The sequence below is a fragment of the Drosophila sechellia genome, chromosome 3L (assembly GCF_004382195.2).
Source record: "Drosophila sechellia strain sech25 chromosome 3L, ASM438219v1, whole genome shotgun sequence".
Lineage (NCBI taxonomy): Eukaryota > Metazoa > Arthropoda > Insecta > Diptera > Drosophilidae > Drosophila > Drosophila sechellia.
Genome location: NC_045951.1, coordinates 13,565,577 through 13,589,833, shown reverse-complemented (window position 1 = coordinate 13,589,833; position 24,257 = coordinate 13,565,577). Strand labels below are relative to the sequence as shown.

The following is a 24,257-nucleotide window of genomic DNA, read 5'->3' as shown; positions in this document are numbered from 1 at the left end:
CGCCAGGTGCTCTCAGCTCAGTCGCAAACTACGTGTAACCAAAGATAGACGAGTCCGAGTTCGGATCCCAGTAGTCCAAAAAACCGCGGCAACAACAATATAGATATAGCCATCATATCGCTAGCGGATTGCGGATGTTGTGGATTGGGGATCGCGGATGCGGAGCGTGGCTCGTAATGTCTGCCAAAGCGTAACGAAAATTTCCAGTGCTCAAGACAACAACAACAACAGCAGCGGTATCATTAATGGCATTTTCTGTTTCGAGTTTGTGTGTGAAAAAAAGTGCACAAAAGTGGCAGCAACAAAAAATATATATGTAATCAAGCAGCATGAAAATCTAAAAGGTATACAACGAAATCCCTGAATTTTTTGCTTATCGAAAATACCCAATCAAATAATTACAATTAATGGCGCAAGTTACACGAAAATATAAATGAAAAAAATAAAACATATTAACAAAAGATGCCTGCATATAGTGAAAAAATTGGCATTTACACACCTGCAACATTTGTTTGCTCTCGTGTTTGTGTCTACCTAGACGCTCGCAAGCGTGTGTACATAAAGATATAGCCGCGAGTGTGTGCGCTTGCCGTTGCATAGCTGTAAACCAGTTGCCAATTGCAACGTGTTTTTTGAGCTGTTGGCCCAGGAGATAGTCAACAAAAAGGTTTATAAAATTAACTAGAAAATTGTGAAGTTGTCGGGGAAACACCACCAATGGATGTTAACCAATATTAAAGTAAAGTAAAAGTCTGAAAAGTAACGACCAAAAAATAAATATATACCAAGATCACGAATTAACAATTAAATAGCCAGAAACAAATTAAAAAAGTAAAACGAATTTATTGCTTGCAAAAATGCCAAATCATTTTATAATAACGGAATTTTCCTCTACCTAAACGGCAAAATAAAGTCTAGAAACATGCCAAATTGATCTGAAGATAAATTGATATCAAAAGCTACCAATTTTTAGAACTGCTTGCGTGTTACTGCCGAAAAACACGTTCGAAACGAGTGTTAAAGTGACAAAGACGAAATCACAGAAATGGTATCGAACAAAAATAGGAAAACAGAACAACAAAAACTAAGAAATAAAAACGACTTTTGCCTTTTATTTTTGGCTAATAAAGCAATTTGATATCGTAAGGCAAAAAACACTGAGAACTACAACCGAGTGAGATCATGATTGCAATCGCCAGAGGGAGAGCGAATGAGAGTAGCAGAGAAGGAGAGTGGGAGAGAGTTAATTCAGTTTAAGCCAGGCCAAAATTTAAGTGATTGTCGAGTAAATAAGCCACCGATTCAGAATTTCCATATGTCAATAAAGCCCAACAACAGCAATTCAATATAGCCCATGTATCACTGGGTCTGGAACATACATAAATATTTTTATATCGTTTATGGATACCCAGCTCAGCTGTGTGGAGGTGTAAGAAACAAAAAGGCGAAACGCGAAATAAAAAACAGCAACCAATTTCGCAAAAAGCTCGCCAAGCTGACAGAACGGCAGAATTGGAAGAGAGTAAAGAGCGAAACGCTGACGTCGAGCAGCTTGTTTTGACTTTTGTTTAAAATTTAAATTGCTAATGAATTGATGATGTCTTCTGGTTCTAAGAACTTACTAGGGGGAAAAAGACGTGTATAGGGATATGGCAATAGGGGGAGCAACTTATAATTAAGAGCTTAGCTTGGCATTAAAGCCGCACATGAAAAAAAGAAAAAAAGTTCCTTAAAAAGTGTAACTTTTTTGTTTGAAATATAAGAAACATGTTTATCCTACGCTTATTTAAAATATATCTATATTTTCTGTACTTTTTTGGACTCAATAGAAACGAAAAACAATGACCTACGTATTTTTCTCTGTGCAACTCATCTTCTTCTTGTTATTATGGGACTTTGAGAAGGTTCACTCCGAGCTCAAGGTAATCAAGGTTGATGATTTTTCAAGTTTTGTTTGTGTTTGGCCAAACAGACTTGCCCCTAATGACACTGAAATGTGAGTCTTTAGCTCTATTTGAAAAAGTTATTAAAATTTTTTAATCGAGCATATTAATATGCGACCCTAATGCACTTAATTTTTGAGCCAGTTGGAAATATCCGTTTGAAATTAAATATAAAATGAATAATTAATGCTTATTTGCTTCTTAATGGTTTTTTAAGGTACAACTCTAACCTATGCCTACGATATTCGCTAGACTTAAAGGTTCGTTCTCTCTTTCAAGCATGGAAACATTAAACATCTGATCGGTTCGGCGTTCTCTGAATGCGGATCTCTCAGATTTTGTATCTTTCTCCGATTCTCCCTGTGCGTTTGGCAAGCCTCTTAATGTTGACGATATTCGTCTACCTGTCCTTCGTTTGTTTTGTTTTCTTTTCTTTGGGCCAGGTATTGTCTGACCAAACATTTTCCGCATTTTTTCATGTACATATGTCTGCGGGAACTATTCAGAACACACACATACATACCAAGTCAGCGATCCAATGCGAACAGGTAGAAGCATAAACTAGCAAAAACAACGGCTCTGCTGAAAAAAAAACTTTCATTAATATTTTTGTTTTGCGTTAGCTAAATAATTCGAGTCGAGCCGCTATCTTTCGAGCAACTCTTTCCTCGCAGCAAAAAGGGGTAACTGCGATTACGAGTCGTAAAAAAGAAATCCATCATTAGGTGCTGTCAACTCCACAGTTGCTGTCTTTTGTAGATTGGCACAGTGGAATTGGCAGAACTTCAGCAGGAGGAGAACGTAGGATATGAGTAATTACTTTTCCTAATAGATTAAAGATTTAAAGCTTATTATAGTGTTTTTTTTTGGGTTAGTATTATAAAATTCATATATTTGTTGGGCCTTAAATCATTGTAGTTGTAGGCAGCTTTACAAAACGAAAAAATAGTTTTTTTTTCGAATCACTCAAAACTCGTCCCACTGTAGCTCCCTAGCGAATATCGTAAATCAGTTGCGCGCCACGTTCAAACCGCATTCATATTATTCGAGTGGCTTTGCGGGTTAGTTGTTGCTGGGCGTTCGATGGCGCTTGGTCTCCGCGGTCTTGGCTTCTAAGCCTCTGGAATGCCAACTATGTGTGCGCGTTCGGTTGTGGCTCATTTTTTATAACTTCGTTATTTTTTTAACTTTTATTGACCGTTTCATTTACGGGCTGCTGCTACTGTCGCACTTTCCATTGAGCTGAAATGGTTTTCACCCGAATGCTTTGTCGCTTTCTTGCAGTTTGGTAACGAAATGGAAAAGAAAACTTGAAATTTGTGTCGATCCGATTGCAAGTTTGGTCGCGTATCTTGCAGATACATCCGCTTGGCCGATTGAATTGCACAACCCAAAAGAAAATAAATAAGTAATCGCGTTACACGTGTCCGCCCAAAGAGTGTGCTTTCGAGTCATTGTTCGTCGTTAGCTGTGCCAAGCCAAAATGCGCGTATCCGACAGATACCAGTCATCATCACTATTATCATCAGCATCTACAACACCACCATCGGAAATTGCATCGCACCAGATTTTGAGCAGCACGCACCTTGAAGTAATTGCAGCATCTGGCCATCGTCAACGCTGCAGACTATAATGAGTCAAAATGTGGCCGACAGTTTGGTGAGTAGCTAACCCATTATCTTGTTCATGTACTCTAGTATATAGCAAGCGTAGAAAGTAACAGGGAAATGCATAGAAAGTCATTTTGAAAGTATCTCGCAGAGCACCGAACTTTGTGTGGATGCTTTTGGCCGAGGTCTGCTAATTATTTGATCAAATAGTCGATAGACCAAGTCTATGAAAACTGAATATGTTCCAACATTTTGATTAAAGTGGTACCAAAAAATCGAATTAAAGATCGAATACATATATTTGTATGTATAAGTTACTGAAACTAAAAATAGAGTATACCACATTATAATTTTTGTGAAATTTATTATCAAGAACGCTTTCTCAAGAGCATTATTTTCGTATGACTAAAGTTTATATATATATTATGACGTTTCCGTTTGAAAATATTACTTCCTATAATTTCTGATAGGGAGAGCAATAATAATTTTAAATAAATTTACCATAAGCGTAAACCGTATTATTTTAACACCAACATCATCAAGCTCATTGTGGGTCAATCTTTAATTGATCTCTTTTTGTACCTTTATATAAAATTTGTTATCAGCATCCCCAAGTGCATAACAAATATCAGTGGCTCTTTTATATTGAAACTTGTTGCATTCGCTAATTGATCAATTGACGTGCTTATGGGCTCGAATATTTATCCAATGTCTACAAAGCAACAAACAAAACAGACACCGTTTGATTGGCGCTTACGTAAATGCACGTTTTATTAATATTTCTGCTTATTGATTTCCCCGCCAGCTTTCTTTAAATCGTTACCAAATACCAGACAACACTCAGGTATTCCCATTTCCATAATTATGTCATTCCAGTTCACATGTTTGAACGGTTGGTCAAATGACCGCCTAAAATGCCAAACAAAACATGGAAGAAAATTATTTAAATTTCTTTGTTGGCATTAATCAAAAATTTGGGAAAAAAATCCTCCAGGTCTTAAAGTTTTAGGAGGTCCATAAATTCCATTGATAAATGTGAAGCGATAATGAAAACAAATGATATTGTGGGGGTCAGTGTAAGTTGCCCCAAAATATACCAAAAAATACTAAACATTGACAGAGAGAGTGGTTGAGAGAGAGAGTTCTGATTAGAAACAAACAAGCCAGTCAACTGCTCATCAGAAAAAACATAAACAGAGCGCGAATGGCCAGAGCAAGTAAGAATTTTTAGTTTGTTCTGATAGGACATTTATATACCGTGTATTTATTTTAAAAAACTTAATTAGCATGTCAACGGTCACTAAGAATGTGTTTTTAAAAAATTAGTTTTTAAAGACCAAGTTACCATAGTGCAAAAGAAATTAAAAATAAAAGCAATTACCAATTCAATGGTAAATGGTAAACAGTTTATTTTGAAAAAAAAAATGTTACCTTAAAAAATGTAAATTGCGAGAATATGTAGTTGTGTTTGTAGTTTTTCGTTAAACCTAATATACCTTCACGGAAGGTGTAAAACCATAGTGGGTGCTTTGCTAGAAGTTCCCACGGTCGAAAACTTGAGTACCTGAGAAAATCCAAAGAGAGCACGCAGTTGAGAGAACGGGGATGCTACAGTTACATCCGTCGAGTAAGAACATCCCCCGAAAATGCTTGTGTTCTTAATGGCAGAGAGTGGATCCCCGACAGAGGGAGCGAGTGGGAGAGAGTAAGCGAGAGTTGGATACAGACGATGGGGTTTCGGGCGGTCGTTTGTTCTAAGCGGGCAGAGTTCGTCTTCGACTGTTGTTGGCGGCGGTTGTGTCGCGTGTCTCTCTGCCGAGAGCTTTGTGTGTGTGTCTCGCGCGCGTTTTACGCTCTGCGCCCCCTACGCACCCCTTTTCCAAGTGGATAAACCCCCGAATGTGAATTTTGTATAATGTTTTTGTAATAACATGGATATCTCATGTTGAGATTTTCAACCAAGCGAATGAAAATGCAAGCGGTATCCCGAAAATCGCCGTTTACGTGTGTGCGAGTGCAGCATTAGCAAAAGGAAAAAGAGATAAAAGTGAAAACAAATAAATAGTAGGGAAGGCGTGCTAAAGCACGAGAGCAAAGAGGAGACTGCCAGGCAGACGCATAGACGTAGTGCAACGAACCCTTCTTCGCGGACCAAGGATTCACCACTAACCACTAACCGGAGAACAAATACCAATAATATCAACCCCCCACCTCTGCTGCTCCTGGGTGTGTTTCTCTATGTCCCGTTGACTCATCGTTCCCAGGAAGCTGAACAACGGTATAGCGGCCAGAATACAGAAGCCCAGAACAAAAAAGAGCAGCAGGAATATCGATTTTACTTGCCTTTTACTACTTATACACCACCCCCCCCCACCACCCATTGAACTGCACTTGGGTGTAAAAATAAAACACCAGAAGCCATTAAAGGAGACGTGTAAATTAAAGCGAACCGACGAGAAGAGGATAACGGATAGGAAAATCCAAGCAGCGCATCCGTGGAAATCTCAGCAACATTTCTCAAGGAACATAAGCCAATCTCAAATGGTAAAATAACAGAGCAATCCATCAGGCCGGATTAGAAAGGAGCGCACTTTAGATCTATTGGTTCTTATCCTGCCCTTACAGTGGTCACTCGAACGTTGGATACATTGAAATGTTTTTTATTTTAATAATGTATTTCAAACAAACACATCATATTTTTGCAATTTGCAAATCACCGGTACCCCAGATAAGATAAAAACATTGTAGTGCAACACCATTGTGAGGGTATGTCAGTTTTAGGTGGCTTGTTTTTTATTACTATTGACCCTCGCCCTTAAATCAACGACATGGATAATTATCGATAATGCGCACCTTTTTTTGTCCGAGAATTTTCAACCCTGAAAACTAGTTGCTGTGTACTTGATCTGGTCTTGTGTGGAGAGGGATTACTGTAGTAGTGTCTTGGTGTCGATTCACAAGGAAATGTCAACAATGATTATGGGCAAAAAGGCAATGGTATGGAAACTTTACGCCTAAGTGGAGTCCAGAAATAAAACACCTTTTTTGGGAGGGAAGGAATAGGAATCGATAAAAGTAGGGAATTTTTTACAAGTTATAAATGAATCATATGGGAACTGCCGAGCTTGGAGAAGCTTTGTTTTGGGAGTTTCGAGAATATATATGCTAATTAAAAAGCATTCAAAATTGCTATACTTATGCTTGGGAACAAATGTGTAGGGTATTCTTGAATATAATTTGTTTCGAAGATGGAAGTTAATGAATTAAAGTTATGAATTTAAAGGTGAATCAGTTTGAGATCATTTCAGTTGCAGTCCCAGTTATATTTTCGTTGCTTTATCATCCATTTATGCGGAGTGCCCCTCGAAATCATTTATCAGCTCCCATTGTATGCAAAACAAAAGCTCCGCCCCTTCCTTTCCCCACTGGCGAATGATGGGGGAATGCATAAAATAAAATAAAAATAATTTACGTGGGGAGCTATGCTCAGTGGCTCAAACTTTAGCTTAGGTTGATATGTTTTTGTATTGTTTGCACATCATCTCTGCTGCTGCCCAACGGATGTGGTTTGATAATAGCCGAAAGAATATGAATTATGGTTTTTGGAATTAAAAATTGCAACAGGATGTGGCATATTCGTTATGTTGTAATATAGCGAAAAAGACAGACATTAGGGATAGAATATCTAATGACAAATAATGCTTTTTCTTTAATTTCTCCTGAACGCAAACGATGTAAAATCTTGATGAACCTGTGTCAGTAGGCCGATGCAATTAAATTTGATCATAATTCCCTTCATTTTTTTATGTGCACCGAGGGAGCAGCAAATGTTGTCAAGTTGACTGCGTCGGATGCAGTCACATGTAACTGACAGTCAGTCAGAGTCATTTAGCCAGTCAGTCATTTAGTCAGTCAGTCATGCAGGGATGACAGAGGGCAGGGGGAGACTGGTGTTTAGTTTCAGTCGCTTATTTTCCCTTGGCGTTTTCAATTTTGTTTTGCGTTGTTTTTTTTTTACCGATGCTGCTTCTGTTGCTGCAATTCACAAAACTCGTGCCAGGGGTCGTCGATTTAAAAATAGAGATTTGTGTCTACAATTGCGGTCAAAATAAATGTCTTTTCATTTTTCAAGACAACCAAAATGTATTGCTTATTTCTATTCTATTGCCGCCAAGAACTAGGAAATTCTCAAAAAACTGTTTTTACATCGATACAAATTACAATACTTTTACTTAAAAATCTAATATCTCAAGCTTGATACTCTTTTAATATCTCAGAGACATTTAAATATTGATATATTTCCTTAGAAGTATTTTCACTTTTAATCTTTCAATATTGTGACCTCAGCTGTATTGCTGTTTGTTGATAAATTCACCCCAAATGCAAATGCATTTGGCCATCCATCCAACCGCTTTGATGTTGCGGTTCGACTCTCCTTTGTTTTGGTTTCTGGCTATTTTTGCGAAGATCTGTAATTGAGAGAAACCCCCCTGGCGGAAAAGCAGAAAACGCCACCCACACGCTTTTCTGGAGGAAAGGTCACCTGCTCTATATATAGACAGATGATGATGATGTGGGCCGACCAATCAGGCGCCCCCTCATACTTGGATGTTATTTCTTTATAATTGGGCGGCTTGTATACACAAACACGAATATGTTTGACAATTGCCCGTCGTCTGGCATTATAATACTATAATATTTCATTACTTAATGAGCCTTATTTCTGCCGCAGTTTTTTTCACGGGCTGGGTATTTTCTGATGAATCATTCGAACTCAAAAGGTAAAATAACAGCCGTATGCAAATCGTCATTTCCTCGCCGAGTCGTGTTCTGTTTCATTTGGTCTCGTTTGGCATTCGCTGTAATAATAATCGTGAATGAAATGAGTGTATTTGAATTCTGGGGCTTGGTACGAATCGAGTGCAATACATATATGTGCATGTCGGGTTAAGAATATCAGGGTCCTCGCCGTCCGTCCGTCCGTCCATATCAGCGTTGCTCATAACTCTTTTCACAATATAATTTTTATGCAGCTGTGCGCAGTCAACGAGTCCACTTGCGTCTGCTTTGGCTTCTCCACGATTAATGACCTCACTCCCGTTTCGTGCAGCCTGCTTTGTCTCTTCTCAATTTTTGGCATTTCCTTTTCATTATATAGTTTTCCCTTTCTAACCAAGCAGCGCAAGTGGCCACGTTCAGCAACAGCTCTATCGCTCTCGTTTTTGCAAAGTCCTAGATAATTCATCTATTCATCCTCACACATTGACAATAAATAGGAACACGCATAATAGCAAAGGGAACATGGAGAAGAAGTAAACGGCGACTAAACGCATTCATTATTTTCGCCACGTGTTCATAAATAGGAACACGCATAATAGCAAAGGGAACTTGGAGAAGAAGTAAACAGCGACTACACGCATACTCATTATTTTCGCCACGACACGGCCATTCTGACATTTACACGTCCTCGTGTAAGCTTTTGATACCGAGATACCAAGATATCAAGATCACATACTTTCATCACAATTCAATAACATTTAATTTCATTAGTTTGACTTTCTTAGGTGTATTTCTTAAATCTTAATTCTGTGAAGAAACAAAACAGCTTTTATTTCATTGTTGCTGGGATAACTTATTCTGTTTTCATATTCAGTTCCATTGATCAGTAATAAATCAGCTTACAACTTATCTTAACATTATCATTTATCGATTTCTATAAATCGATCTTCCGCCAGTTCACACACACTTAATTATTAATTCAATCCAAACTCATCGTCTCTCCTGGACGGATAACTCGCAATTCATCGTCTCACCTGACGGATAACTCACAATTCATCGTCTCACCTGACGGATAACTCACAATTCATCGTCTCACCTAGACGGATAACTCACAATTCATCGTCTCACCTAGACGGATAACTCACAATTCATCGTCTCACCTAGACGGATAACTCACAATTCATCGTCTCACCTAGACGGATAACTCACAATTCATCGTCTCACCTAGACGGATATCTCTCGTTCACAAAAGAACTCATTGGCGGGCTTTTCTTTTCATTCAACTGTTTCTATATTTCAGCTATTGCTCTACATTCTCGTTTAACTCATTCGGGATTTCTGCATCCGGCATTTTACGTATATCTTCATGGCAATACTTGAACGATCGGTTACTCGTCAACGACTTTAGTGTATACCTGTCACCCTCTAATACTTCAGTCACCAAAAACGGTCCTCTGAATTTCGGATCTAACTTAGTTTGGTGTCTTTCTTCATTCCTCAATAGCACATAGTCACCTACGTGGTGTTTGTCAACGGCTGCCCTACTGCTATCAAATCGGGATTTGTCGTAAGACGCTAAGGAATTCATATTTTCTGTCGCATGAGCTCTAACAGTTGCCAAATCTATTTCACATTCGGTCTCACATGGGGGAACTAATCCAAGGGGTCGAGCCTGTTTACCAATTAACATTTCTAACGGACTTGCCTCAGTGGCACGAGAAATTGTACAATTCAGTGCAAGTTGGACTTCGCCAAGTGCGTCCTGCCACGACCGTTGACTTGATTCTACCACTGACAACAAATTTTTCAGTGTTTCCATCACCCGTTCCACTTGCCCATTTGCACGGCTCATTCCCGTAGCAATCAAGTGAAGTTCAACTTTCTGCGATACGCAAAACTCGGAAAACTTAGAGCTAGTAAAACATCTGCCCTGGTCGGCGATGATGCGATCTGGTACTCCAAATAAGGATATAGAAGATTTCATAGCATTAACACAGCTTTCGGCATCTATCTTTAAGGTGTGATACAGATAAACAAACTTTGTATAGGCATCGATCTGAACAATGACATACTCTTTCAAATCGCTCTTGCCGCTTAATTTACCCGTTATATCTATGTGGATGGTGTGCCACGGTATACTTGTCTTCGGAATGGAATGAAGTTCCGCCTGAACCTTCCCGGAAGATGATTTCACTGATCTACAAGTTATGCAGTTTGAAACAAATTTTCGAACATACTTGTTCATTTTAGCGAACCAATAATACTGGTACACTTTATCAAGTGTCTTTTGCCACCCTAAATGCATTATCGACTCGTGTACCTGGTTAATTACTGACCACTTGAAAGCTCTGGGTACAACTGGTAAATAACTTGTTCTACCTCGTCTTTGGACCTTGCGATATAATACACCTTTTCGCAAATCATACGTTTTGGCCAAATTTTCAGCCAATTCATCTGACTCCAATTTGTTAACTATTTCTATTATCTCAAGGTCTAACCGTTGCTCAGCAAGAAGCCAAGTACTTGAAATTTCAGACAGATTTACTCGTTTTTCGGGAATCTTGTTTATTGACAAAATGTGTTCGGGTGATAAAGGATTTCTTGATAGGAAATCCACATGAGCCATACGCTTACCCTCTCTATATTGAATTTCGAAATTAAACGATTGTAAGTAGGCCCACCAGCGGTGAACTCTGGGTGTTAAATCTATTTTTGTGCGAGAAGCTTTTAATGAATTGCAGTCTGTATAGACAACGAACTCACGGCCAATTAGGTAATGGCGAAAATGTTTAACGGCTTTTACCACTGCCAAGGTTTCCAGCTCGTAGGAGTGATATCTAGATTCAACAGAGGTAGTTGTTTTGCTGAAGTATTCGATTACATGGGGCTTACTTTCTATACGGTGCAAAAGTATCGCTCCATATCCACAGGCACTTGCATCAGTGTGCAACTCAATAGGATATTGCGGGTCGAAGATTACCAGAACAGGTTCATTTGTGAGGATCGTCACAACTTTAAGTCTGATCTCTTCCAGCTCAGCGCTCCATGTAATCTTGCCGCTACCAGACGAAAGTGAATACAATGGTTTCATAAGTTGGGAGAATCCAGGCACGAATTTGCGAAAGTAAGAGGCCAAGCCAATGAATTGTCTAACGCCGGAGACAGTTTGAGGAGGAGGCAAGGAGCTTAATGAAGCTATCTTTCGCACATTCGGACGAATTTCTCCCGCTCGCACTTCATAGCCCAAATACTGAACCGTTGTTTTGAGAAAACTGCATTTAGCATGGTTAAAGGTAAAACCAGCCTTTGTAAGAACATTCAAAACAGTTTTTAACCTTTCCAAAGCCAATTCCTTGGTTGGCGATACTACCATTATATCGTCCATGTAAACGATTACAAAAGAGTTAGCAAGGTCACCAAGTGCATTTATGACTGCGCGCTGGAAAACAGATGGCGCATTTTTGAGGCCAAAAGGCATTGTAAGAAATTCAAATTGGCCGTCTGGGGTCACAAATGCAGTATATTCCACGGATTCAGGGTGAATCGGGATTTGGTGGAAACCACTTGCCATATCCAGGCATGTGAAATAATTTGCTCCGCGAAGTCTAGCAATTTGATCGCTGATAAGCGGCAAGGGGTATTTATCCGAAATCGTGTTCGAGTTTAGCTCTCTAAAATCAACACATAGACGGTCGGTTCCGTTCTTCTTTTTGACGAGCAACATGGGGCTAGCAAAGGGAGAGCAACTTGGGCGAACAATATTACATCTTATCAATTCGCTCACCTGCATTCGCACTACTTCTCTCTCTTCGGGGCTAAGTCTATAAGGTCGGCGCTGAACAGTTTTAGTTGGATCAATCAAACGGATTTTCATTTCGCCTGTATTTACTCGAGTATGAGGTATCCCGTTGGTAAATGAAGTCGAGTGCTTTTCAAGTAACTCAATTAATTGAGCTTTCTCATTGTCGACTAATTCGGTGTCAATATCGGACAAAGTAAACGATCGCTCAGTAACGGAACAATTATTAACAGTTTTTGATTTTACAACTTTAAAATTATCGGATGTCAAAATTACATAAAAGCCTTGTTTAAGTATTTCTCGCCCTATCAGAATATCATTCCTCATTTGCTCGTTCGGGACTACATGAAATAATATTTCCATAATATTTTCGTTTATAGTGACTTCACTCAAGATTTGCAATGTACTGCACACACTGCCACCACCAATGCCTTTTATCATTACAGTATTGTTTATACGTTTACCAGATAACTTATTGCTAATGTCGTCTTTAATAAGGGAGCACTCTGCACCGGAATCGAAACAAATTGGATAGATCTCACCTCGTTGATGCAAGCTTCCCTTTGGCTCAATCACACAACATTGGTTAACAGTCTTCTGTTGAGTCACATCTTGTTTGGCTGCACTTCCGTTTTTCGGGCATTGGTTGGAGAAATGTCCCGGTTGGCCGCACCGATAGCACGTAACATTTGATTTTTCACGCTGCGGTTTCGCCTGTCTATCTTGTCGCATTTTACTTCGGCATTCAGCAATTCGATGTCCCGGCTTTGAACAGAAGTGGCATACAACTGGCGATGCCTTACGGTTCTTCTGGTCAGGTCCAAGGTTGTCATCTCGAGCATGTCGCTTCTTGTCGAACGTAAACGCTTTTAACTCCGCCTGTAGCTTACTTCTGGTACGCACATTGGATGTGAAGAGGACGCGCTGCAAACGACTGTCAATGTTTGCCATATGCGCAAGAACAGTTGTAACGGCAATTTCTTCTATTTCCATATTCCGCCACTTTGTAGTCAGCGTCGTCACCAGCCGACTCGCATACACCGCGTAACATTCATCGGCAGTCGGGCGGCTGTTGAGTAAATTTAAAAACGTAGCGGCCGGCGTCTCTTCGGTTTCAAAGCGCTGCAGAAATAATTCCTGGAACTCTTGCCAAGTCATACCCTGGTACGAGATTTGTGTTAGCCACTGAGATGCAGTTCCTTCCATGCAGTTACTTAGTGCGATGATCAATTTACTTCCTTTAAGGGGGTGCTCAGTTAGAATTATATCGGTTGTTGAACACCACTTTGCTGCCTCTACGCATGCAGCATCAGGGTTAAATTTGGGTAGCTTAACATCATAACTAGGTTGCTGCTCACGTGCCGGCGTCACTTGCATGATTTTTACAAGTTCAGCAAAATTCCGATTTTGCATTTCCACTACTGCACGCCACTGATCCTCAGAAAATGCAGGGTGTGGCACAGATCCCACTTCTGATGTCGGGTTAAGAATATCAGGGTCCTCGCCGTCCGTCCGTCCGTCCATATCAGCGTTGCTCATAACTCTTTTCACAATATAATTTTTATGCAGCTGTGCGCAGTCAACGAGTCCACTTGCGTCTGCTTTGGCTTCTCCACGATTAATGACCTCACTCCCGTTTCGTGCAGCCTGCTTTGTCTCTTCTCAATTTTTGGCATTTCCTTTTCATTATATAGTTTTCCCTTTCTAACCAAGCAGCGCAAGTGGCCACGTTCAGCAACAGCTCTATCGCTCTCGTTTTTGCAAAGTCCTAGATAATTCATCTATTCATCCTCACACATTGACAATAAATAGGAACACGCATAATAGCAAAGGGAACATGGAGAAGAAGTAAACGGCGACTAAACGCATTCATTATTTTCGCCACGTGTTCATAAATAGGAACACGCATAATAGCAAAGGGAACTTGGAGAAGAAGTAAACAGCGACTACACGCATACTCATTATTTTCGCCACGACATGCATATTGATTAGACGAAGGCATCTCAAACAAAATGATTTCCATAAGTATGCGCATTGCGAATATTTACAAACATATATACATATATGGGTCTGGGTTGCTTGGCCTGGAGCTTTGAAGGATTTATTCTAATCAGTTCTGGGCTCAAAGTGTAACTTGGAGAAGCCTTCATAAGAAAGCATATTTCTTATCGCCAGCAGCCCAGTGCTTACTAAATATTACGTAATAAATAATATGCAATATTCTGGCTAATCATTACTAAGTTCTGTTAAAGCTTAATTGTTAAGCTGGGAAATTTCGAACTACGAATTTTTCTATTGTTTTCTATCTATATTTTTTGGAGTATTTAAGCAAATTAAATGAGGCATTTAAAATTAGTCTCACAATTGGTACTTTTTATTCAAACAGTATTTTAAGTACATTTCTTTTTTTTCTCGAACTTATGATATATAATTGGTTTTTATAGTATAAATTTGCATTTGAAAACGGCTCAGTGCACAAAACTAATTCGACCAATAAATTTGTATCCGTAACCCATATGGGCATTATTCATGCTCGACTTTGGAGCTTTGTTCAGATTGCATGTAGTTAATAGTTTCGCTCAGGGTAAGAAAATCCTAGTTCTTCTCCACCGAATGACGCATGCCCGGCGTACGTGCCTCAATTATCGGTCGGCATTTGAATATATTTGGAGTATTTGATTGCGCTCGATTTAATTTTCGTGATGCGTATTTGATTGTTCGGTCTTCGATGCATTTCACGCTTATTTAATTTCAAGGCATCATATATGTATACTTTGTTGCTGTGGCCACGCGAGGCACGTTCCAGATTCGGGACCTCTGGACCCGACCTTTTTCCCCTTGCCTCACGCACGAGCACTTCGCTGACCCCTCTTGAATAATTTGTTTTTGTCTTTTCTTAGCCAAGATAGAGTGGCTTAAAGACCTACCGACCAAATGACATTTCTCTTCGCACGAATTTGGCCAGAAACAAGTTATGTAATTGGCAATGTAGCCGGTACGGCCTGTAATTGAGCAAAACTGCAAAATGGTCGGTGTTGGCCTAAATTTATGGCTAAACTCTACATGAAATGGGCTGGGCCAGTTCATCTCTGGCGAGGTAAAAACCATAAAACCGATGGAGAAAAGGAAAGCGCAACGCAGTTTCCACACCACAGACATGAAAATATTTATCTAGGCAAATATTGTGGAGCTTTCTTTGGAATTGAACGAAGCGGAAATGCTCTTCAAGAAAAGATAATAATTAAACAAACATTCTTATAAGCAAAAATTTATAAAATGTATTGAAAATATAATTTTTTTCAATTTTTTATGAGCGAATATTCAAGTTTAACCCATCATTTGGACATAAGATGCAGCTAATAATAATATTATTATTTGCGGAAGATAGCATTATTGAATATGATTAGAAGACTTTTGTATTGAACTTGATTTTTTGAAATGCCTGTTTATTGTTCGAAACTTTTCCTGTTCCTTTGCTAGAGTATTTTCGGATGAATATATTTCATTGGCAAAACCTGTGCGCAGCTGTCAATAGGCGTGAAATACTATGGCCCGAAAACAACGAAAACAAACTAGTTGGCTGTAATAACTTCCTGGTAAAAGTTGAACACATCCCGATTGGGAGGCCGGAATCGTCGTACTTGGGATGTTGTTTACGATTATAGGCCGGGATGAACAACGCGCCTAACACAATATGAAACGGTTAAAAAAAGATTGCCTGTAAATCTGCCCCAGGGGATAGGGGATTCGCGGGGCAAAGACTTCCCATTAACCAAATATGGTGCGGATGAGTGAGTAGTGAGCGCCACTTGAAGTACAAAGTCGCTTGTCAAAGATACACTTTTCGTTTGTATGTTTGTTTGGAGTATTGTTTTTTGTCTATTTTTGGGTATTTTTGTAGTTTTTTTTTGGGGTGAATAGCTCATAAACATCAAACAGCTGAACAATCCACTCGATTGTGGTCGTGTGTGCCTTTGGAGTCAAATCGTAGCCAAGGTCAGGGGCTCTGTGAACGAACTGAGAAGACAGCTCAAGTGGGTTGAGGGTCGCAGTCAATCAATGAACCACAGCCCGAGACCAAGATCAAGTACAAAGCAAACTCTTCAGAGTTTAACACCCCCCCAAAATAATATTTAAAAATGAAATCCAACCAAACCCAACAACTTAAATCTGCAGAATTTCACAAGTCGCGCCAACTGCAAATGCCCGCATAGCCAAAAGCACCAGCAGAAGCCCGCTCTGATCAAGAGTCACACCTGCGCCTATCAGCTGCAGGATCTGACAGGATATAATCGCGCCCTGATGCCTCCGCTGGATAACACGGACTTTAGCAATGACTGGCGGCAGGTGAACAACAACACCACCAGCCAATCCTGCGCCTACCACCAGCAGCGGCAGCAGCAGCAGGATGCAAAGGATTCCAAGAGGCACTATCACCATCACACCTGTCCAAGACAGCGGAAAAAGTCCATGACCCCGGTGGAGCCAACTCACCTGTGTCAAAAGCACCAGGAAGCCAAGCAGCGGCGATCCAGATCCGCGTCTGCCAAGCCGCGCAGGAACAGTTCGTATCACTCCTATGACGACCTGGATGTCTCATCCGCGGTTCTCAATGCGGAGCGAAAGGTGGTGGCCAGCTTGAAGTATCTATGCGCCTGCACGGGAGCCACTTTGAGGAATCTCTCCAAGAAAACCAAGGATCTGCATGCCAAAAACTATACCTACACAAAGGTAAATGGGGCATAGTATCTGATAATTGCTAATTGAATTTTCAGTGATCTACTGTTGAGTGTATAATATCTAAAAAGTAAAATTCTTTAAAAATAGTATATAGTATATACAAATGAATTGAGCTTAATCATTCGAAAATTAGTTGGCACATTAAATTTAAGAGGTATGGAGTAATAATTCAAATCAACTTTTTTGTTCATGCCATTTTTGAATCATGTTTTGCTTCTCTTTGTCTGTATTTAGTATGAGACAGTCGTTAAGTTGCAGATACCTGAGTCACATCCGGCTTAATTATGTTTACTCAATTGATTGCCTAATTGACACTAATTAATTGCTCGAGTTGCATGCAAGAATTTAAGGCGCTGAGCTGAGGCAATAGACAAATAATTGAAGCGAAATTGTCGTGGCAATTGTTAATTTGCTAGTTCTCAAAATAATAGACATCTCGGAGTGTGGTTTAGAAACTACTCTAGTTGCAACTTAATTAAATTAGCTTAAATACATAGCCAAAGTGTCTGATAGTTGTTGTCTACGAACTTGAACTTAGTGATAATAATAGATTAGTGAAATTCACAGGCGGAAGTGAATGAATGAAATTGTCACCCGGACACATTTAATCGTATTTTCAGTAAAACATAGTCTATCTTAGTTAAGTGTTTGAATTGAATATGCTGATGTACCAAAATAATTGGTAGTATTGAGTCAAATTCTCAGCTTGCAGGCAATAAATCAATGTCCATTATAATTTGATTTACTACCAAATAAATGGCTTTAAATCATTTTCAAGCAGCAGTACTAGTATTTCCTACACTGTTGACGCAAATGTGGAATTGAACTGGGCTGCCATAATGCGTCATTAATTAAACAGCCAAATGAAAACGGCGCGTAAAAGGCATCCATAGCAAAAAACGCCAAATAAATAACAAATAAATTAAATAAATACGTATACGCTACATGTGTGTACATATGTTTGTATGTATGTACATATGTATCTGTTTTCCACAATGCGAATCAAGAACAGCGGCCAAAGTTTTTGGCAGATGCCGCTAAGAAAAAGTCGCTGATCGCGAATCGGAATTGATTAAACGTTGCCTTCACATTGTATATGTATGTATGTACATATGCTTAATGAATTTGGGAAGGGGAAGTGTGTGTAAATCAGCCAGCCGAAAAATAAAACAGAAACCAGCAATTAAGCAACAATTAGATAAAAACAATTGCAATTTTGTTTCTTATTTTATGTACAGCATTTTCACCAGGAAGCTCTAGTCAAACATCATTTTTTCCCAGCTATTGAAAAGCGTACTTACTACATGATTTGTTGAATGCAAATGGATAGATAGATTAACTTTGAATGCCCTTACATTGCCACATCGTGTCTTATATTTTTTGCAAGGCCATTTGGAAATGTTTCAGCTGTTTCCAGATCCATCTCAGCGCAACACACAACATCTTATGCACAATTACACAAAACATCAACAATTTTCCCCCCACTTAACGCCTTGGGCCTGAAGAAGTGTGTACTCATTTTGTAGAGTTCCATGTTTTTACGAAATATTAAAGTACTTCAATAAAAATTTACGAAATGCTGGCTGCCTGGCTAAAGTGAACTAAACATTTGAGCAAATTGCTTCGCCTTTGTTTTCGTGTAATCAAAGCGCATGCGGGCAATTAATTGGATCAACACGAGATTCGTGTCTGTCTGTCTAGGATGGATGGATGGATGGATGACCCCTTGGGTCTGCCCGTGTGTGGAGCCCCCTGTTCCGTCAAATCATGTTTATGTTTTTGTATCCAATTGGGATTCTCGTTTGGGGTCAGCTAGCTGGATGTTGTTGCTGTTGTCGCATTGCAGAGAGAAAAAATAGGGAATATGTAGCATATTATCCTAAGGGCATTCCTTACCTTCGTAAGGAATAAAACTGTATAAAATATAATATAATAATATAATAATAATATAAAATAAGGAATAATTAGATATAATACTATCAATTGAAACAAAGCAGGTTTAGAATTCTATTGCAGTAAGATAAAACTATCTGCCAGTTCGTTTAGCAACTATCTTCCATATCTGAGTATTAAAGGACCCACAAGGACTTAACTTAGAAACTTCGATCTTTTTTCTCCGTGCAGGAAAATCTTTGTATAGTGACTTGTGTTAATCCACGGCTTTGTTGTAACTTTTGTTACTGTTTATTATTGGGGGGCGCCACCACTCACAGCTGAACTTTGCGTGCTCGTTTATTCATTCAGTTCTCGTTTAATGCTTTTTCACGCTTTTGGCATTGCTGCGAGTAAATTTCAATTTAAATACTTATGCACTCATTTATGTGGGCCCGTCTTCTACGTGTTTACATAGTTTTTACATAAACACAAAAGGAATTTTGTAATTAGAATTTTAATGCTTCGACGTTGATTAAGCGCAAATATGTTGGGCATTTTCCGGAGGCATAGGGCCTTGGGAAATAAGTGGTATAAATACGTGAAAAAATGCGCGTGAAACTTATGGAAAAGACAACTTTTTGTTGTCTACAAACTTCAATGAGCAATTTATAGCTGAAATTTTAAATTGCGCAATTTTTGCTTAGATTTTTATAAATTTTAATTAGGCGTTTAATTTCCAATAAGCCGAAACAAATTTAAAAATTTCCCATTTTCATCTCTTTCGAAACACATTTAGTTGTGCTCTATCCAACAAATTAGCAAAGAATTTATGTATCAATTAAAATACCACGACCAGACATGAACAAATGTTGTTTGGGCCTTAAACATTGCCAAAGATGCCACACGAAACGGAAATGGACATGGAAATGCCAGCCAGACAACCGAGTTTCCACAAAAACAAATATTTTTCTCATTCAAAACAGTGTGCAAAAATCCAGAGGCTTAATGTTTATATTGGGAATATTTAAAAATTGTTGAACTCTCGTATTAAGGGGAAATAAATTAAAAATACGTCGGATACTGAAGCTATATTTAGACGAATGATACACTTGATCGGCTATAAATAAGCCGTGATCTTTGACTTTGACATAGATTTAAGAAATCATTTGATTATATATTTATTAAATACATCGAACGTTGAAGATCTATATACATATATAATTTCCTCACCAGATAGAAAAACGTAAAGCCAATTTTGACGCTGTCAAAACAAAGTTTCCACACAGAGTTCACGCTTTAAGCACTTAAGCCGAAATAAAAAGCAATCACTGCCAGCAAGACTAATCCACTTTCCTTTTTCATTACCTTGCAGCCCACGTGGCGCCTTTGGGGCGAAGAGCACGAGAAGAATGCAATTTTCACCGTTTACCTGAAGAAAGTGCGATACCACCGACCGACGCCCACAGCCAGCAATGTGAGTAATCCCCAATATCAATTACCTGGACGGCTGAAAGGGCTGGCAGCTCTATTTGAAGATAGAAATATCGTATCTTTAGCTAAAACGTCACCGAAACTCTTAAGTAAATTGCAATTAGATAGAAACTGTGGGGAAAATGTATGATGAAATAATTGAATACACCCGAAAATATCTTGTATCTCGAAACTAACAAATCTTCAAATCTATAAAAATACATATATTTATCACTAATTGATTGTTTTTTCATTTTTTACAGGACTCAGATGATGAGATTTCCCATCTGGAGTGGGAGACTGTACGAGTGCGTTTCGTAAAGGCGGCTACATTGGCTCGATTGGTGGAGGCGTTAGCCACCGACGACGGGGAGCTGGAGTCCACCTTCATCAACGTGTTCCTATCCACCTATCGCACCTTCTCCACGCCCAAGCAGGTGCTCAGTCTGCTGACGCAGCGGTACGATGCTCTGCATGAGAAGCACCTGGAGGAGTTGGAGCAGGCTCAGCAAAATGGACAGGTCATGGATCCCGCCTACGATCCCCATGCCTCCATTCACGAGCAGCACAAGAAAACACTAGTCTCAGCGCTGCACGTCTGGCTGGATGGATTCCCGGAGGATTGGCACGAGGATAACCTGCAACAGGTAAGGAAATTGTGTGCCAAAATATAAAAGTCATATTTATTGATCAAATATGTATATCCACAGATCTTGGCATTTGCCACCAAGCGGCTGAAACGATCCGATCTGCACATCAAGGTGCTGAATCGTCTGGAGCGGCTCATCAAACAGTCTCTCTATGGAAATGGAGGAGGAAGCGGTGGCTCGGAGAACAATGGTCATTCCTGGCTATCCGCAGCGCGCTCACAACAGATGCAGCAGTTCATGATTCCCACTCACTATGGCTCTTCGTATGACCTCACGGATCAGTTCAACGGCATGTACCTCTCGCCAATGGGACACGGGCCCATCTATCGTGGACCTACCCACTTTCTGCAGGCATTCCGTTTCCCGCACGTGCCCGTCCGGCATTTTGCTGAGCAGTTGACCCGTATGGATACGGAACTCTTTAAGCGACTGATTCCTCACCAGTGCCTCGGACACACGTGGGCACGACGTGATAGTGGAGGATCCGAGACTGTGGTGGCCACCATCAACCAGTTTAATGCGGTGCTCTTCCGGGTGGTGTCCAGTATCCTGATCGATCGCCTGAAACCTCAGGTGGGTGTCTCTTATTATGATGATTCTATTAATTATTAAGTATTATTTACCGATTGGATTTTAATTACCAGGAGCGCGCTCTGAACATTTCACGATGGATTGATATTGCCCAGGAGTTGCGCATGCTCAAAAACTTTAGTTCGCTCAAAGCCATCATTTCGGCTCTAAACTCCAATTCCATATACCGCCTCTCCAAGATCTGGGAAGTGCTGCCTAAAGAAAGGGTAAGTTGTGGTATCATACACATTCTTAATTTGTAGACTAATTATGCTTTTGCTCATAGATGGAAGTCTTTACGGAGCTGGCGAATATTTGCTCGGAGGATAACAATGCTTGGACTCTGCGAGAAGTGCTGAAACGAGAAGGAACGGCCAAAAATCCAGATCCAGGCAGTGATCAGAGCGATAGGCATCTGCAGAAGCTTATTTTGAATTTGGGAACACAAACATCGCATGGAACGATACCCTATCTGGGTACATTCCTTACCGACCTGACCATGATCCATACGGCCAATCCGGACTACCTCACCGAGAATAAGCTCATAAACTTTGACAAGAAGCGCAAAGAGTTCGAGGTTCTGGCCCAGATCAAGTTACTTCAGGGAGCAGCTAACACATATAATCTCCAGGCGGATGCGCTCTTTGATCATTGGTTCAACTCCATGCCAGTGTTTGATGAGCGAGAGGCCTTTGAGCTGAGTTGTCGACTGGAACCACCACCGCCGGCGCCACGGAAATCGGTGGTCAGCACTAACACCTCTTTAACAAACACGACCGCCTCATCGACGGCTTCTATTATGGGCCACCGCAAGACTGACTCCATACACTCGAATTCGAGCAGCGGAGCGGGATCGCAGTTCTACTGCGAACTAAACAGTAGTACCAGCTCCAGACATAACTCCTTGGACCGGGATGACCACCATCAGCACGCTTCCTTGATGTCCGCCTCGAGTAGTGTGTCCAATCTGTCGTTGGATTCCAGTAACTCTGGCGGTCGGCAGTCCGGCAAGCTGACCCACTCTCAGTCCATGGGAAATGGTCTGAAATCTCACGGAAATGGCACTACGAATGGTGGATCGCCCCAAATCAATGCTCAGTTGGTGCAACCATCAAGTGGAACCCCTCAGTCTGCTCCCGATTTCTATATCATTCGGGTGACCTACGAAACGGACAACATCGAGCTGGACGGGATTGTGCTGTACAAGAGTATTATGCTGGGAAATAACGAGCGCACGCCGCAGGTGATCCGAAATGCGATGCTTAAATTGGGTCTGGAGGATGATCCGGATAGATTTACTTTGGCGCAGGTCCTACCCGACAAGGAACTGGTGATGCCGAAGAATGCGAATGTCTACTATGCGGTTAACACGAACTACAACCTCAACTTCATTCTAAGACCGCGAAAGGAAGAGGGTGTGGCAGGAAGCTAGTCCACAGCCGTGCCTCTGTCCCAATTGTGGTGTCTGGGATACGAGGGCGAGGAGTGAGGGTTAAGGATTATACATTGGGGGGAAATTGTAAATAGCTAGAGCTTAACTCGCCCATGACAAAACTGGATAAACCAATTTCTATTTAGGTTCGTAATTCGTTTAAGTTATTTATTGAAAAGTGCAAGGATGGTAGAAGAAAAGAAATCGATTAGTGCGATTACCGATTATTTCGATTGATGTCTATTATTTCAAATGCTGTCAATTATCACTTAGCCAACTTTGTAATCTCTAATTTTTCGCAGGCCTTGAGTTGTATATGATTAAAAGCCCCATCCAAAACATATATTATACAGAGACTCTACTGGAATATTTGCTGATATTTACAAACACACATATACATTAAGTATATTTACTTATATACAACCATTGATATTCTAAATGTGGTACAATAATTTTGAATCTTGAATCGGATATTGAGTTGGTTTAAGGATTCTCATTGTCTGTACTTAACTTTGAGGTCTTTAAAACACAAACAACAAAGAATATTTGTACAGATGTTTTTACCCACAGTACGTGTATTATAAATACCAATTTAAATATAAGTACTATATGTAACATTTTTCGAGTGGAGTGCACAACAACAAATAATGTTTTATCGATAACTTTAGCCGTATAAGATGCCGTATTTCAGATTGTCTAAGTTATCTACATTGAAAATTAATGAGAGAATGAAACAATTATACACTTACGGTATACACTAGGAATCTGCTTTGATTTATACATATTAAATATGATTAATATTTAACTAAAAATTTAAGTTAACGAAAGAGAAGAAGGAAAACAAAAGAATATTGTAAATATAAAAGTGAAAATCGATAATTTGTGTTCTTCTGAAAAATAAATTGTACCAAAAGAATGAATACTGTGACTTTTGTATTTGCAATAAGGATACCTTCCAAAGTAAGTGAAGTAGCGGCTGTATGTTCAAGTTTAAAGTATTCATTTCCTAAAGATTAATTTTATCATCCTTTTATGTTTTTTTTGAGCGACAAACAAATTGATGTTTTTCTTAGACACCTTGCTAGAATCACATCCTCGATATATTCCGAATATCATGTCATCCCATCTTTGTCAGCAAATTTGTCATTCCATTTAAGGTATTAGTAATCCAACAAAACTGATTTCCAACTTTGATTAGTCCGGGGCTTGGCTATGTGAAAACTTAACCCCCGAGTCGACTGAAAAAGTTAACCCATTTCGATGTGAAAAGCGAAGAAGGACGAAAAGCGGAAAAATCTGATTATCAAGCAGCCGATGCCAAGAGAACTTGGCCAAGGCTTCAAACCAAATCAGCATCCACAAGGCTAAAGGAAGGGGTTAGAAGAAAGG

At 39.8% G+C, this 24,257-nt stretch overlaps 1 protein-coding gene and 1 long non-coding RNA gene across 4 annotated transcripts; one reads left to right on the top strand and one right to left on the bottom strand.

Annotated features, from left to right (window-relative positions):
• Positions 1 to 21: 21 nt before the first annotated feature.
• On the top strand, positions 22 to 23,788 carry LOC6605612 (ral guanine nucleotide dissociation stimulator-like 1). 3 transcript variants are annotated; one of them, XM_032719968.1, is made up of 7 exons: positions 22 to 344; positions 3,228 to 3,602; positions 20,119 to 20,220; positions 20,480 to 20,863; positions 20,927 to 21,439; positions 21,511 to 21,663; positions 21,723 to 23,784. In XM_032719968.1, the coding sequence occupies exons 2-7, from the start codon at positions 3,576 to 3,578 to the stop codon at positions 22,866 to 22,868; spliced, it is 2,325 nt and encodes a 774-aa protein (XP_032575859.1). In that variant the 5' UTR covers positions 22 to 344; positions 3,228 to 3,575; the 3' UTR covers positions 22,869 to 23,784. The 3 variants fall into 3 exon arrangements, with proteins under 3 accessions (XP_032575859.1, XP_032575858.1, XP_032575860.1); XM_032719967.1 differs by lacking the exons at positions 22 to 344; positions 3,228 to 3,602 and adding exons at positions 5,339 to 6,097; positions 16,308 to 16,862 and having other exon boundaries at positions 21,723 to 23,788; XM_032719969.1 differs by lacking the exons at positions 22 to 344; positions 3,228 to 3,602 and adding an exon at positions 5,341 to 6,097.
• Positions 8,211 to 8,749, bottom strand: LOC116801293. Its single transcript, XR_004361920.1, has 2 exons — positions 8,483 to 8,749; positions 8,211 to 8,412 (listed from the first exon to the last, which is right to left on the bottom strand). It is a non-coding gene; the product is annotated as an uncharacterized LOC116801293 (long non-coding RNA).
• Positions 23,789 to 24,257: the final 469 nt, after the last annotated feature.